This window comes from Myodes glareolus, chromosome 5 (genome assembly GCF_982192425.1).
Source record: "Myodes glareolus chromosome 5, mMyoGla1.1, whole genome shotgun sequence".
NCBI classification, from domain to species: domain Eukaryota; kingdom Metazoa; phylum Chordata; class Mammalia; order Rodentia; family Cricetidae; genus Myodes; species Myodes glareolus.
The window spans coordinates 67,665,921-67,683,307 of record NC_142030.1 but is presented as its reverse complement, the minus strand read 5'-3'; the positions used below and the strand labels follow the sequence as shown (position 1 = coordinate 67,683,307).

The window sequence follows — 17,387 nt, the reverse complement described above, 5'->3', positions numbered from 1 at the left end:
CTCGAACTCTAAGGCTGGAACCAGGAAGTAGCCATACATCCCACAGTTCACCTACACATTCAGTACTCTGATAGGCACACACCATGGCGTGTGGACCCCATTGCTGGTGTGTTTCTGGGCATGACGCTGTCAAGGAGGCTGTAAGTTCTCTTCTGTTACAGGCTGGAAGTGGAGCCCTGCCGACAGGCCCTCTTTTGCTGAAACCCATCAAGCTTTTGAAACAATGTTCCATGACTCCAGCATCTCTGAAGGTAAGTCTTGGGGCTGGGGATTGACTACTGATGGCCAGTTGCAGGGTACTGATGGTCGTTCAAAATGGGCAGCTACTATAGTTTTTAACTGTTTAAAGTTGACTTTTGACCTTTATTATTTTGCTTTTTTATACCTTTTTAGTTGTGTGTTTTTCATTTTTCTTTCTTTCTTTTTCTTTTTTTAATTTGGTTTTTGAGACAGGGTTTCATTGTGTATCCCTGAGTGTCATGGAATTTACTCTGTATACCAGACTGGCCTCAAACTCAAGAGCTCTACCTACCTCTCTGCCTCCTGAGTACTGGGATTAAAGGTGTACGTCACCACTGCCCAGGAGTTCTGGGGTTTTTTTATATCATATTTCATACTGAAATTACATTTTGATTTGAAATGTACTCAGTCTCTACAAAGAAAATCAGTAACTTCAGTAGTTCTTAACATAGTATGAAGGAGATTAAAAAGTAAGTGTGAAAATATTTTAGGGGCTGAGAAGATGGCTCGGCAGTCAGAACCCTTAGTACTCTTGCAGGGGCCCAGAAACAGAATTTACTTCTCAATATCCACTCTGGGTGACTCACAAGTATCTGTAACTCTGGCTTTAGAGCACCGATTGCAACCTCTTGGGGTTGTTGAACAATCCTTTCACAGGGGTCACATATCAAATATTTATGTTGGGATTCATAACTGTAATAAAACTAAAGTTATGAAGTAGCAAATGGAAATAATTTTATGGTTGGAGTCACCACAGCATGAGGAACTGTATTAAAGGGTCATGGTATTAGGAAGGTTAAGAACCACTGTTTTATAGACTCCAGTGCCCTCTTCTGGCCTCTGTGGGCACCTGCACTCATGTATGTACATAATTTAAAATAAATCCTTAAAAATAAATATATTCTAATACTAAACCACATCTAAGGCAAGACCTAGATTCCCCCAATCAATATCACAAAATCCATTTCTAGAACTGTATAGAGTATAACCAAGATTTATCTGTAGGCAGATGTGGCGTCTGACTATAGCTTATACTACTGAAAAAAATAGGAACAACCTAAGCATCTAGTGAACTGTTGATTGTATAACCACATAACTGAAAACTTATATCCTTAAATATTTTAGGCTATCAATAAATATAAACTTGTCCTTACTCAAGAAATGGGTGGGGCTGGAGAGATGGCTCAGTGGTTAAGAGTACTGACTGCTATTTCAGAGGACCCGAGTTCAATTCCCAGCACCCACATGGCAGCTCACAACTGTCTGAAGATCCAGTTGCAGGGAGTCTGACACCTTCACACCAAATGCACATAAAATAAAGTTAAAATAAACCATAAAAAATATTTAAAAAAAAAAAGAAATGGGTGTATGGACACATATAGGAAGTTGCTTGCTTTTCTATGTAGTACTCATACCTGAAGAAGTCAAACAGTAAACAGTGTATGGCACACCAGTTACTTCTGCACTCAAGAGGCTGAGGCTGGAAGCTCTCAAGTTCAAGGCTGGCCTGAGCTACAGTATGAGAGTAATAAAGTTAATAGCCTGCCCTTTTGTGGTATGGAGTGAGACCTTGTTCTTGGAGAGCGAAGACTACAGCATTCTTAGTTTCATCTGTTTATTAGACATTGTGATACAGCTCTAAAATTTTGTACAAGCGTTTCCTTCCCTTTATAATCGCATAGAATTGATCTTGTAATTTCAAGTTTTAATATAGTAGAAGAAACTAAGAGAGTTGAATTTTGTCTTCCTCTAGTGGTTTGTCATACGCGGTAAGAAGAAAGAGGAAACAAGTACAGTGTCGGCGTTTTAATGTCTTTATCCTTCCCTCGGGTTGTCATCTCTCACACACACCAAATCAATCTATTCAGTGGTAGCAAATTTTTACAATTTAATTGATTGTGTTTCATTTTTGTTTAGGAATAAAGAGTATGTTTTGCCTCAGTCAGTAAAAGCCACAAAGCTCAGCTGGGCGGTGGTGGCGCACACCTTTAGTCCTAGCACTTAGGAGGCAGAGGCAAGTGGATCTCTGTGAGTTCAAGACCAGCCAGGGCTACATAGTGAGACCCTGTTCCAAAATCAAAGCACATTTTAGGGCCAAAGTGATGGCTCAAAGGTTTAGAGCCACTGGCTGCTCTTCCAGAAGACCTTAGTTCATTCCTAGCAACCACCTGATGCCTTATTTTTTAAGATGTCATTTTGCCCAGGCTGATGCCATATTTCTGGGCTGATGAATTCCTAGCCTCAGCCTTGGGAGCAGCTAGGACTGCTGCATTTATGTACTTCAGTGTTCTGGGCTCCTTTTTCCTTTTTTTTTTTTTTTTCAATTGCCTGTCTTGTTCTCCATCTTAAGATTGCCTTTTTTAAAACACCAGACCTTGTCTTTCTTACAGAGGTAGCTGAGGAGCTTGGGAGAGCTGCCTCCTCCTCATCTGTGGTTCCATACCTGCCTCGATTACCTCTACTTCCTTCTAAGACTCGGACTCTGAAGAAGCAGGGGGAGAACAAAGAGAACTTAGATGGGGGCCTTGATGCCTCTGAGAGCCTGGCCTCCAGCTCAGCACCAGGTAGGAGGGGTCAGAACAGAAAGTGCATACCTGAAAAACCAGGGACTATGATGGGCCTTGGCCCTACCCTGCCAGTATGGGCAGCCCTGTCCATCTGACAGAGCCGCTACCAGCTCTGTTTTCTCAGTCCCTGGCGCCCAGACAGTTACCCAGATAGGTGATGGCAGGTGCATCTGTACTGTAGAGAAGGGGTGAACACAGAATGAGCAGCAAGTGTCACTTTTAATATCCACATCACAGTTGGACACTAGTCACTGAAACTGATCATGTATGTTTAATAAATGCAGATAGAACTTTTCTAATTTAATCATGTTTACTGGCTCACCTTTTGTCTTTCCTGTTATTGATTGGCCATTTCTCAGCAGGGTTTATTAGAAGTGCACAGGCCTCCAGCGGGTCCCCAGCTCTGCCTCGAAAACAAAGAGATAAGTCACCTAGCAGCCTCTTAGAAGATGCCAAAGAGACATGCTTCACCAGGGATAGGAAAGGAGGCTTCTTCAGCTCCTTCATGAAAAAGAGAAATGCTCCCACGCCCCCTAAGCGCAGCAGTTCCTTTCGCGAAATGGAAAACCAGCCACACAAGAAATATGAACTCACGGGTAACTTCTCATCTGTTGCTTCTCTACAGCATGCTGATGGGTTCTCTTTCACTCCCGGCCAGCAAGAGTCGAATCTGGTGCCAGCCAAGTGCTATGGGGGGAGCTTTGCACAGAGGAACCTCTGTAATGATGACAGTGGTGGGGGTGGGGGCAGTGGCACTGCTGGGGGTGGGTGGTCTGGCATCACAGGCTTCTTTACACCTCGCTTAATCAAAAAGACACTGGGCTTACGAGCAGGTAAACCTACAGCCAGTGATGACACTTCCAAGCCTTTTCCAAGGTCAAACTCTACATCTTCCATGTCCTCAGGGCTTCCAGAGCAGGATAGGATGGCAATGACCCTTCCCAGGAACTGCCAGAGGTCCAAACTCCAGCTGGAAAGGACAGTGTCCACCTCTTCTCAGCAAGAAGAGAATGTGGACAGGGCTAATGACATGCTTCCAAAAAAATCTGAGGAAGGTGCCGCTCCAGCCAGGGAGAGACCAAAAGCCAAACTATTGCCCAGAGGAGCCACAGCTCTTCCCCTGAGAGCCCCTGATCCAGCCATCACAGAGAGTGACTCTCCAGGGCTAGGGGTGGCTGGAGTGGCAGCTGCCCCCAAAAGCAAGGAAAGAAATGGTGGGACGCGACTTGGAGTCGCTGGAGTCCCAGAGGATGGAGAGCAGCCAGGCTGGTCTTCTCCGGCTAAGGCTGTAGCTGTCCTCCCAACCACCCACAACCACAAAGTGCCAGTCCTTATATCACCCACTCTGAAACACACTCCAGCTGATGTGCAGCTCATTGGCACAGACTCTCAGGGGAATAAATTCAAGCTCTTATCTGAGCATCAGGTCACATCCTCTGGAGACAAGGACCGACCCCGACGGGTAAAACCAAAGTGTGCCCCACCCCCACCACCAGTGATGAGACTACTGCAGCATCCATCCACATGCTCAGACCCCGAGGAAGAGCCCGCTGCCCCATCTGCAGGACAGCCCACTCCAGAAACCCAGGAAGGAGGAAAAAAGGCAGCTCCAGGGCCCGTGCCCAGTAGTGGGAAACCTGGGAGGCCAGTGATGCCTCCACCTCAAGTGCCTTTGCCCACATCTTCCATCTCGCCAGCCAAAATGGCCAATGGCACAGCAGGTACTAAGGTGGCCCTGAGAAAAACCAAACAGGCAGCGGAGAAAATCTCAGCTGACAAAATCAGCAAAGAGGCCCTGCTGGAGTGTGCCGACCTACTGTCCAGTGCAATCACAGAACCTGTGCCCAATAGTCAACTGGTGGACACTGGGCACCAGCTGCTGGACTACTGCTCAGGGTACGTGGACTGCATCCCTCAGACTCGCAACAAATTTGCCTTCCGAGAGGCTGTGAGCAAACTGGAACTTAGCCTACAGGAGCTGCAGGTGTCTTCCACAGCTGCTGGTGTGCCTGGGACAAACCCTGTCCTTAATAACTTATTGTCGTGTGTACAGGAAATTAGTGATGTGGTGCAGAGGTAGCCATTGTCAGCCTGGTGGGAAATGCACACATATCTGAGGGGAGAGGGAAAGGGACTCGTTTTCCTGTGTTTTTGTTTTTAAAAAGTGACAGACTGATACTTGAGTGTGTTTATGTGAAGTACCTCAGATCCCTGAATTCTCACGTTTACAGGTTCATCTCATAATAGCAAAAAGGAAGTCACATAAGTAGATAAGTCAGTTTGGTGGAGCAGGGCAGTGTGGACAGAGTTGGAACCTGTGCTGGAAAGTAAGGGAGCATATGTCATACAAAAGTACAGCCCCTCCCTAGCCGGAATAACCTGTGCGCTCCATTGGGCTGCTGTCAGTTGTTCTGTATCATGAAACAGGCCTTGACCTGGCATGTCCTGGGGTGGTTGTGCTTCAGCTTACCGTGCAAATTCAGGAACAGGAGAAAGCCAAGTGAGGGATGTAGCACAGCTATCAGAAGTGGCTCCTATGGGTCATTGCTGCTGTAGTAAGAACTGCAAATTAGATTGCTAGAACACTCAGCTGGGAAACGTGGCCCTCTGTCTGCTTTTGCCCTGTTTACCTTGGGTGTATTAACTGGTACAAGAAGTACAGAATTTGAGGAACATTTAGGCAGACTGACACCTAAAACTGATGACTAGCAATCACCCCTTCCACTCTTCTAGCATGTTACTTCCTAATGGACCAGTATTCACTTGCTGCTTCTTGGTGGCTATCTGTAAACCACGGACATGGAGGGGAGGCGGGTCTTAGTGGTTCTTCTCTGTCTCTTGCTGGGCAGGCTGTCTTTCTTCATTTCTGGCAGCATTCAGGGCATTACCCAGCATTGATGTCAAAAATAGTGGTCATTAGAGGTTCTCATAGAGGAGACCGTCTATGCCCTGAACACTGAGCAGCTGTATATGTTCTTTTTAATTAAAGTACTAAGGAGTTACAGTACCTTCTTTATGCTGGCTGGGCCCAGAGCCTGAGACTGAGAAGAGACCCTTGCTGGATCACGTGGTTTTCATACCTTTCCCTGCCCGTGACACCCTGCACTATTCCGGTGGACAGTGGAGAAGGCCTCTTCACTAAGGCCTGCCTCCCTCCGCAGTCTTCCATGCTCTTTCTCTGCTCACATAGCACGCCACCCCCTCGTCGCACTTGATGGAATTTGTGTTGGGAATATGGTTTATTTATTTTGTTCTTTCACCTCTATTTTAAGAGTGCATTATAGGAGTGGGTTATTTTCAGGGAGCACCAATTAGACTTAGAAACCGAAGGGTTTAACCTGCAAATAGGATTTGCCTTTGAAAAATAGGCATTTCCGGTCCCTAAATTACAGTTATGGAAGCTAATAGGGTAACATGGATTAAAAACTTAGTAGGCAACATATTGTTGATGTTTTTGGTGCTGGGTCTAATTCCAGTTTTGTTTTGTTTTATGTTGTTTTGTTTTCTAACTTTGTGAACACCCCTATCATTCCCCAAAGAGAACCCAGTACAAAATATCTTTTTTTTTTCTTCTCTCAGAGTATTAATGTAGGAAGATGGGAATTCAGCACTAAGCAGTGTTTTCTTCCTGATTGTCATCGATCCACTGTCAGGTCGCTGCCCCATCTTTGGATCTATTAATTGAAGGCACTAGCCCAGATTCTCAAGAGTGTTTTGCAGACTAATATGCAGCTCCCTTTGAGAGCCTTTCTGGAGAGCTCTTTACTTAGTGTTGGTACATTGGGTCGCTCGCTTTTCATTCTCTCCGCTGATTCCCAAATGAGAAACTTTAGAACTGCTATGCTTACAGTAATCGGGCCAGAATCCTAAAGGGAAACTATTTCAGGTTGCATTTGGCATCCTTGACCAAGGAAGAAATGTAGTTTCATTAGAAAGGATATTTGGATACTTATCACTGCTGCTCCAGAAAAGGCTCAGGGTAAGAGGAGGTCTGCAGCGGAGGAGACAGCTCCTACAGGTGTCAGTGTGTTCCCACGGCTGCAGTCTAGGTAGCTAGGGATCAGGTTAATGCCCTTGTAGTAGTTGGAAGAAAATTTTCCCACCTCCTTCTTCACCGCTCCCCATGATTGTATGCACCCGTATACTTGAATCTGTTTTAGCAGTTAGCCTCGTATAAATGGGGAGGAGAAACCTAAAATTTGAGGCCATTATTAATGCTGCTTTTAAAGTTTATCCCTGCCATAATGGGATGTCATAAGAGATCGTTGTTTTCAGGTTTGGGTCTTGTTTTGTTTGTTTGTTTGTTTGTTTGTTTGTTGGATGGTTGGTTTTCCCTTCAGAGTTCTGAAAACAGGCTTGAAGGAACACTACTGAGTGTCTCAGCTCCCTGCTCTTCTCAGTCTGAGGGGCTGAGTCAAGGCCCAGTTTTGCTAAGGGCAGCACCAATTCTGTCCTGCAGAGTGGGTCATCGCTAAGTCCACGAGCTGAACTGACTTTCTCGGCACTGCCATGAGTAGTATTGAGTGTTGTAGCATACGCCCCATGATGCGTGAACTGCGTAGCTTTCAGGGACTAGGCCTCAGTTCAGAGGCACTGTCAACTTGCTATGAAAGAATGATTTAGGTTTTTCCTTTTATATACCTGCAAGGGACCAGCTTAAAAACAGCAGATTTGAAGGTTTGAATCTAAAGCAGAGAAAACTGCTTTTAGAAATTAAAAACGTTACTTAACTTTATGTAGCCTGAAAACAGCAGATGGCAGGTCCTAAAGCCATTTGATCTATGCATGTCTTGCCCCAACTTCATTCCTTTATGTACAAGCCTTGTGGTTTCAGTTGGGTACCCACCTTCACGTGTTGCATTTTGTAGTGAATATATCCTAATTATGCTTACAGGAAGCTTTTTTTTTTAAGCTTTGACTTCAATTATATTTCACATTTTCAGGCGTTTCCTATCATTACGTTCAGAGAGAAAAACCTTAAAATGGGCTTTTCTTAAAAGATGTGTTTTGTAGTAAATTGAACTGAATTGAACATGGTACACCAAACTAGATCTCTCTAGGGAGAAACTGATTGGGTCATTTCAGGGTGGCCTCTGTGTAAGGTCATAGTGGAGATTAGTTTCCGGCAGCATTGTCAGGTTTCAGTTAGAAATGTTCTAATACTTGGTTGACACTGACTGATTAAACTGTTTCTTGGCATAATGAAGACTGGGTTTTTGAGTTTAGGGGATCCAGCAACGTCAGTAGTGTGAGGTGATGTTTGTAGACTAGGCAGCTCAGGTGCCCAGTACACACTGAGCACTCGATGAATGTTAACTGCGAGTGTTCACTCCTAACCCAGGAGCATGCAATAGTCCTGTAGAGGTTTTTAAAGGAAATGTCATGAACTCTCCCCACTCTACATTGGAATTCCTGGTGGGCTGAGAGAGTAGCTAGTATGTTTCCCAAGAACTTCTCCAGGTTTCAAACCCCACTGTCTGAACATAACACTCTCTTGCCCTTTTCTTTGCAGAAGAAGGGACTGGAGAGGACGGCTGTCACTAGTCCATTGTCTTGGAGCAGTTAGTGACAGAGCTGAGGGGAGAATTCAGGAGTCCTGACACTGGCGTTTCTCCACCGCACCTGCTGCCTTGTGAGGTGCTCAGCTAGACAATCAGTATCCATGGCACTGCACACTTGTAAAGCACAGGCTCTGGTGGGCTCTGGCAGTGATAGTGTAGCCAAACAAGCCTTTTGTAGAATTTGGTTATGAAGCCAACAAAGCCCTGTTCTTCTAGACCTCAGCCACACAGAAAGCTGTACTTCATAGTTAAAAATATCTAACCTGAGTTATTTCAAAACAAAAAAGAACAAAACCAGTTCTCATTCCTTTTTGTTCAAAAAGAAATCTGTTGTGTCATTTTAATGACTGTGGCATAGTCGGGAAGCACCTTGAAGTAAATGCAATCCAACTATAAAGCTGGATTGTGAGTATCTGTAGAGGATGGCCTGACCTGGACCTGCAGCTAGACTCACCCCTGGAGTTCGCTACAGAATTACATATGAAACTGCTAATAGTTCAGAGCTGGGAACTTCAGCAAGCTTGGGGACCAGTTTTTTGGTTTTGTTCTCATCGTTAAGAACTAGTAAAGTAGTGGCATGTAATCCTAGCAGTGAAGGAGCTGAGGCAAGAGAATCTCCAGTTCTAGATCAGCCTGGGCTACAGAATAAGACTCAAGGGGGCGGGGAGGTTAGTCCCTCTGGAGCCCAGCAGTTTGTCTGGGCCTGGATTGGAAGATGAAGGCCCTCTTTCTTTAGAGCAGTCATCTAGTATATACTCAGCTCTTATGTCCTTGCTATGGTGAGAGCAGACTCATTTCCTATTCATGTTGACAGTATCTTTTAAAACTAATATCTTGGCGGTGGGAGGTAGAGAACTGATGTACTTGGAGAATTTCCAGAATTTCTCTACCAGTTATAAATGACATTGACATTAATCATCTATCCTTAAAAGAAAGGTAGCTGAGCTTACCTGCCCTATTAGATAATCGTATACGCAGGTGAATCATGTGGAGGCAGGCAGCTTACATCTAGCTGCGCTCTAACTCTAACCTCCCTGTATTTGTAGTAAATCCTGTGGAGGTGACTTTTCTGACCTCCCCATATTTGTCTATCTTTGCTAGTGCTATCATTGTCATCATTAGGCTGTGTCTTCAGGGGAGTCGGTATTGGGTTGACAGAGTCTTTATTTCTGTTGTTAGTGATCTGTTTCATCATCTTGCATGCATTAACTTTCTTCACCCGGATCTGGGATCCATCTTTACACCCTCAACGTCTGCTGTGGTCAGTAACTGTTATATCCACTGTCAGCTGCCTTAACTTCGTCCAGGTCTTTGAAAATTCCTGTTTGAGTTTTGTAGGCATGCAGGAGCCCAGAGCAAGTCAGTTCCAAGGAGATCTGTGTACAGACTGGCCAAGGCAGCCCAAGGGTGCCCATGGCTCCCATGCTGCTAGGATTGCCTCCCAGGTAGAGAGGCGTGGCTTTGGGATGCTTCTAAAACTTGGCCCACTCCTAATGTCTTGTGCATAGAGTTCCATTTTTCCAACTTAGGGGTCAGTAGTTACAGGGAGTACTGGTTGCTGTCACCTGCACTACTAGTCAGCACAGCACAGTGCCCCAACTTCACTGCTGTTGCCTGTGATCCTGCTACTGAGGAGGCTGACTTGGCTCAGCCTGCTCAAGAGCATTGGAAGCTGATTGTTGTGTCCAGCTTGTCTTTGTAAGGCTGCTGATTTCCATGCCATGTGTGTGTCCGTCTTGACTCTGTTCCATGATAACTCTTTCGTTTTTGGACTAGCTCCCCACATGACCCGGGAGACCATGTGCTGTGCCCTAGATAAGATCTGGGGCAGTTTATCTTGATTAGAAGCTGACCGAGTGGCAGAGGCCATGCTCAGAGGTCTGTGCCTTTAAGGATGGCTTCCTGAGTATTGCTGGGAGAAACACTTGACTGCTGAACTGTGTATTAGATCTTAAAACAAACTTCATCACGACTCAAAGATCCCTCCTCCCCAGTCAAAATGCCAGCTGGCAAACTGCTGCCTCACCTTTCTCAGCTCTGTGTGATGAGCTGAGGGAAGGAGGCTCCTTCTAGACCCACCCTCCCTCCACACACACCTCCTTGCTCTATGCTACCTGTATATCAAGACTCCTAGATAATAATATTCTCTATTTCCCTGGTGCTGCAAAACCTGAACACAATAGTGGAACTCGATTAGCCAGAGAGGACGGGTGGTGCACTGAGTAGGTCTGCAAACCTGCCCCTCCAAGGGGAGGTATGGTCACTTACCTTCAGTGGGTCCTCTGCTCTTCCCAGGGTACAGGCCCTAATCCTTTAGGACATGGGGGAGGCATTGTGAAATGCCAACAAGTTAGTAAAAGGAGATGCAGAGAGTTTTGTGGGTGGAACTTGTTTGCCTTGTTTTTGTGGCCCTGAATAGGAGTTGAACACCCTATTTCATGTTTTTAGGGACCATACAATTTAGTGGCGAGTGGGACTTAAAAATTTCACATTCATAGGTTCTTAATTTTCATCAGTTGTAAGTTCTTTGTTAAATCAGGGCTGTGATGCTTCAGGGTCCTTAGTTCCCTACATTATGCTTGGTATTCTTAAGACCCATGCTGTATGTATTGTGAATAGCAAGAATGCTGATGGTCGGGGCCACATGAACAGCATTCTTCATCTGACGGCCAGCTTCCACTATACCACTAACACTCCATCATGTGAAGCCTTTCTTTGCTGAGACCTGAAGAAAGGACCTTCAGGAAAATGAGTATTCAGAAACTAAAGAGAAGGGCAGGTACTCTCCATACAGCTCCTGCTTCCCTCTCTCTGAGGGCAGAAACAGTGGTGAGCGCGCTGCCCTGATCAGCTCCTTGAGCACACTGCACTCCGAAGCCTTCCTCGTAACCCTGCACTTTCTCTCCCTCACAATCAGATTCTATAGTGACTATCTGTGGAGAAAACCGATTTTGTGCTTGCTTGGTTAAAGTAAATTTGAACATTTTATGGTGGTTGATAGAACTTTGTCCTAAATTTTGCTGATTCAGATTCTTTAAAACCCTGATGTTTATACCAAAGGTTACACTGCAGGCCTGAGTGGTGCACAGAGGGCGAAGCCCACAGTGGGCACTGTGTGCATTGCTAAAGGGACACAGTGCCCAGTGAGACCATGTGGGATTTAGCTAAAACATGTCAGTCATGGGTCACACTACCACTGTTGTCAAGTATTTGTTCTTAATTGTTACTGTAATATATTTTCGATTGTTTTTCTAATTTAATTCTCTCACTCTGTTGTCTGACTGTGAACTGCTAACAGTGTTAAAACTTGATGTAAATAAATGATGCCCTTGGCAGGGACTGCTTCCTGTCGTATCTCATGGTTTGCAAGTTGTGTCTTGTTTTAAATAAAGGTTGAAGTATTTTATTGGCAAAGTGGGCTTGAGTTGGAGTATTTCTCCCAGCATTTTAATTGAGAGGGAAGCTAAGCAGATCTTTATAGGCGTACAGTGGATGTCCGTGACGTCCAGCAGATGTTCAATGAGCATTCCTCTAATACATCCTTCCTGGAGTGGACTGTGATACGGATCCTCATTCTGTGATGAGTGTTGTAAGTATAGCACCTTCCGGAGCCTGGGCTCGCTGACATCAGGTAGGTCATGTGTGGTTATGTGTCTAATGTGTATGGACTACACAGAGACTTGATTCTCTGAAAATCCATTCTGAACACAACTGCAAATAAGTTCTTAGATTGTCTTGAGACATGTATTAACAGAGTAGGTATAGATCCTCAAAGAGAATATTCTTACTCAAAATTATTTACTTCTTTGTTTTTTCATGCTTACAAGACAGGCATGTATCCTTCCCAAGGTGGCCTCAAACTTGCCATGCAACCAAAGATGAACTTAGTTTCCCCCTGCTGGGGTTGCTGTCATATACCACCACACTGTTCATATGGGTGCTGGCAGTTGAACCCAGGACTTCATACATAGTAAGCACTCTTAACAGCTGACCCACATTCCCAGGTCCCAATACCCTTTTGACACATTTGTACACATTCATCGAGGACAGTGTGACCAGCGGCTATCATGACAAAGATAGGTAAGAACTCGGTCATGCTGTTGGACTGCAGAGTGTTTCAGAAGAGCTAACAGTGAAGATTCTGAATGCTCTCACCACAGCAAAATCTGGCCATGGATATTCTAAATACTTGATTTGGTTACTGCAGTGTGCGTGTGTGTAGAAGCAGTGGTGTCTCACTGTCAGCCCTCCTGTCCCCCGGGCTTTGGTAGTCCTCCGCATGATGAGCTCCCTGACACGGCACGAGTGGGGTCAGACAGCGTTGACCCTGACTTATTTCGAGTAGCACGTTTTGCACATTGGTCCACGTCACTGTTTGTCATGCTCCGGTACTCCCCTCTGTGTGTGCATCCATGTCTAGGACCCCATCATCTGCTGATGGATTCAGGCTGCTTCCATCTCACGCCTCTGCACAGTGCTGCCCTGAACACAAGCTCCGATGTCTGTCTTATATGATTCCATTTCTCTTCACTCCCTGTAGTGGGATTTGTGTTCATTTTTCAGCATTCCCAAAATTCCGTGTACACCGGAATGTTATACATTGTAGCGTATTTAAAGCTGTTGAAAAGTGTATTTTAAATACATTTTTAATGTCTATAAAATACTTATGGAGTATCATGTGTTGTTTTAAATCATTGTATACACTGTATAATGTTGAAATTATGTTAAACATCACTTCCTCATAGTCATTCCTAGTTTATTTTGAAAACAGACTCTCACTACATTGTCCTGACTGATCTTATCCGTGCTGTGTAGACCAGGCTGGCTTTGAACCTTATCCTTGCTATGTAGACCAGGCTGACTTTGAATCTTATCCTTGCTGTGTAGACCAGGCTGGTTTTGAACCTTATCTTTGCTGTGTAGACCAGGCTGGCTTTGAACCTTGATCATCCTCTCTGAAGGATGGAATTACAGGTATGGGCCACCATGCCCAGCCTCAATAAACCCTTCTAGCCAGTTGAAAAAGTCAGATTTTATTAAAACAAGTTTTATTTTTATTTCAGTGTGTGTGCACTGGTACCCTCAGAGGCCAAAAGAAACTGTTTCCCTTGGAGGTGGAGTTACAGGCAGTTGTGAGCTGCTGGACATGGGAACCAAATTTGAGGAAAGAGCAGTCTGAACTTAGGAGCTGTGTCTCTTACACAAGACAGGAACTCTAACTCCTGCAGAACCTACTGGTAGGCCTCTCCCTGCTCCCTCCCTCTTTCACCTTTTGCTATCCTAAAAGATTCCCTCTGTTTTCTTAGGGTAATTTTATAGTTTCAGAGTATACAGTTTTATATTTAAATCAAATTTTGTTGTTTTAGCTGAGACTCTATTAAAGCTTTTTGTTTTTCCTTTTTGTAATGCTAGGGATCACATATGCTAGGAAGATATATCTCTAGCCCTTAGTCTTTTGAGTCTAGACTGACCTTGAGTTTTAAATCCTACACCCCTGCCTTCTAAGTGCTGGGGTTACAGATGTGCACCTTCGTGCCAAGCTATATTTACTTTGCATAACCACTATACCATTTCCATAGTGTCTGCTGGTTTACATTCTTCCCAGTAGTGTCTTACCAGCCCTCCCTTTCTGTAGCCTCCCTAGGGGTTGTCTTAATATTCTGATTGGGGTAAGGTGTCTCCTCTGGAGGGAAGACAGAAGTTCATGCAGCTTAGGAGATTGACAAGCCCCTTCCTCTAGGCTACCTGAGCACACAACAGTTGCTGCAAACAGGGGAGAGACTGGTGGAGTTGCTTACACGTTGAGCAGAGAGCTCCAGGGCTGTAGCTTTCTGAGTCGTACCCGTGCTAGTATAGGCTTTCTGGTGATGTAGCCACCTGAAAGTCACCCAAGTTTCTGTATATCACCCCTAAATTCATTGATTCACCAGGGTAGACTTGGATGGAATCATCCCTTTGGTTCGGCACTGGTGCCCTGTCAGAGGTGAACAGAAGTTTGTTCATACCGTCTTTATCAGGAAAGGCTGCACGATACATACACAGTTTGATTAACTTTTCTGTTCCATAGGATGAATACTTTGCTGTTGCCTTTTTCTCTCTTCTAAGACTTCTCTTTAAAAAAAAAAAAAAAGATTATGTGCTATAAGTGTTCTGTCTGCATGTATGCCTGGTTCCCACAGGCCCAGAAGAAAGTGTTGGGTCCTCTGGGACTGGAGTTACAGGTAATAGTGAGCCATCATGTGGGTGCTGGGAACTGAACAAGTACTCTTCATCACTGAACCATCTCTCAGCCCACTTGTCTTTTGAAGAGCATCTGTTGTCTTTTCTTTGAAGTTTTACTTGTTGAGCTCTTTGAGCTTCTATATTCTGGAGAATAACTCACCAGCTTAGGTTGTCTCTTCCTGACAGTTTATTTGGCCTTTCGGCTTTTTAGTTTGATGAAATCCTTTTGTCGTTTATTGCTACTTTACTGCTTTGCTACTGGGGTCTTTTCCAAAAAATCAATGCCCGTACCAAGGTCTTGAAACATTTGTCTTCTAGTTTCAGGTTTTACATGTAAATCTTTAATCTATTTTGAGTTGGTTTTGTATGTAGTGAGAGCTAAGATCTACATACAGACGGCCACATTACCCAAAACCATTTATTACAGAGACTACCCTTCCTCTGGTGCACTTTCTTGATACCATTGTAAAAAGTCTGTTGGCTTGAAGTGCATATATTGTATTTCTCTGCATTCTGTTTCATTGGTGTGTGTGTGTGTGTCAGTACCATGATGTTTTGGTTCTATACTTTGTAATAACTTTCAAGTTAGGTAATACAATACAGCTGTGTCCTTTTGTTTGAATTCCTTTGGCTACTTAAGGATTTTGTAGTTTCTTAAAAATTTTGAAATCATTTTCCTATTTTGTGTGAAAAATGTCATCTTAGGGTTTCTATTGTTGTGAGGAGACACCATGACCATAACAACTCTTATAAAGGAAAACATTTAATTGGGATGACAGCGTAACGGTTTCAGTGGTCAGTCCATCACCATCATCATGGGGAGCATGGTGGCATGCAGGCAGATAGATGTGCTGGAGCTGAGAGTGCTACTTCTTGAAGGCAACAGAAAGTTGGCTGAGATACTGGGCGGTATCTTGAGCAAAGGAAACCTCAAAGCCTGTCCCCAAAGTGACACACTTCCTCCAATAAGGCCACAGCACCTAACAGTGCCACTTCCTATGAAAATATGGGGGCCAATTACATTCAGACTACTAAAGATGTCTTGATAGGCATTTCATTGAATCTAGATCACTGGCATTGTGGACATTTTATGCTGTTGAATCTTCTAGTTCATAATCATGAGTGTGTTTCCAGTCTTTCTCATCATTGCTCTTTTAGTTTTCAGTGTAGGCTATATTACTTCCTTGGTTATGTTTATTCCTAAGTATTTTATTATAATTGTAAATAAGTTTGTCTTTTTTAAAAAATATATATTTATTTATTTATTATGTATACAATATTCTGTCTGTGTGTATGTCTGCAGGCCAGAAGAGGGCACCAGACCTCATTACAGGTGGTTGTGAGCCACCATGTGGTTGCTGGGAATTGAACTCAGGACCTTTGGAAGAGCAGGCAATGCTCTTAACCACTGAGCCATCTCTCCAGCCCCTAAGTTTGTCTTTTTTATTTAATTGGCTGTTAATGTTTTTTTGTTTTGTTTTTTGTTTTCTTTGAGACTGGGTTTCTCTGTTTAACAGCCCTGGCTTTCCTGGAACTCATTTTGTAGACTAGGCTGGCCTAGAACTCAGAGATCTGCCTACCTCTGCTGGGATCAAAGGCATGTACCATGTTGCTTTTATACTTGATTTTTTTGAAGGTTTTTTTTTTTTTAAAAAAAAAAACAAAACATTAAGATGTTTTTCAGTTGGTTTTTCTGCATCTATTGAAGTGATCATATAGTTTGTACCTTTCATTCTGCTAATATGATAGATCACATTTAATCATTTAGAGAGATTGAACCATCCTTGTATTCCTGTAAAGAATTCCTTTTGGTCATAGTGTGTGATCTTTTTGTTGTGATGTTGTTTAGGTTGTATGTTTTGTTAAGGATTTTGGCATCTGTGTTCAGCAAGGATGTTGGCCTATAGATTTTTGGGTTTGGCGTGGGGTTTTATTGTTTTTATTTTATATCCTTGTCTGATTTTGCTGTCAAGGTAATACCTCATGGAATGAGTTTGGTAGTATTCCTTCAATTTTGGGGGTAGTTTCAATAGAATTGGTGTTAATGTTTATTGTTTAATAAAACCAACCTTACACTCTTAACTCTCTTTTCTCAATCTCCTTGGTGCTGGGATTACTACCATTTTTTACCACACCCAGATTTATTTGTTTTGAGAATGGGTTTCTCAACATAGCTCTGGCTATCCTGGAACTTGCTATGTAGAGACCAGGCTGGCCTTGAACTCACAGAGATCCAGCGGACTCCAGATTAAAAGGCATGTGTTAACCATGCCCTTCTCAGACTTTTAACTCTATTAAGGTAGATTTCAACATGAAGCTTCTCTTTGATGTGAGACTTTAAAAAAAAAAACCTTGTTAAAAGTCTGTTCGGGTTGTTTATTTCCTCATGATTTAATCTTGGTAGGTTTTCAACATACAGGGATTTGTCTATTCTACATAATCTACTTTGTTGGTATATAATCATAAGTTTTTTGAATCCTTTGTATTTCTGTGTTACCAGTAGTAATATCCTCATTTCTATGGATTACTTGATTCTTCTTCCCCACCTACCCTTTCTCTTTTTCTTAGCTGGTAAAGGTCATATTTATATTTCAAAAATAAAGGAAGAATTAGCAGCCTTTTCATTGATCCTTGGTTTTCCTTTAGTTTTTAGCATCAAGTCCAATGTCTTTATTTAGAAACAGAGTCTTGGGCCTGGGGATCAGCAAAGTGCTTGCCTAATATGCAAGAAACCCTGAGTCTGAGCCCAGCACCAAATAAATCCAGTGTACTGGCACATGCCTATAATTACAGCACT

The 17,387-nt window shown here is 43.6% G+C and overlaps 1 protein-coding gene across 10 annotated transcripts in view; it reads left to right on the top strand.

The window, feature by feature from the left end:
* Nucleotides 1-11,782, top strand: part of Abl2 (ABL proto-oncogene 2, non-receptor tyrosine kinase) — a 93,428-nt gene extending 81,646 nt beyond the window's left edge. For 3 of the 10 annotated variants that reach the window (XM_087906394.1, XM_087906391.1, XM_087906393.1), the window contains 4 exons: nucleotides 162-251; nucleotides 2,631-2,804; nucleotides 3,170-3,403; nucleotides 3,713-11,727. In XM_087906394.1, coding sequence (XP_087762520.1) covers nucleotides 162-251; nucleotides 2,631-2,804; nucleotides 3,170-3,403; nucleotides 3,713-4,887 — 1,673 coding nt within the window. In that variant the 3' untranslated portion in view covers nucleotides 4,888-11,727. Of the gene's footprint in view, nucleotides 1-161; nucleotides 252-2,630; nucleotides 2,805-3,166 lie in introns of all 10 variants that reach the window. The other 7 variants (XM_087906388.1, XM_087906384.1, XM_087906386.1 and 4 more) reach the window with 3 other exon arrangements.
* The last annotated feature ends 5,605 nt before the right edge of the window (nucleotides 11,783-17,387 follow it).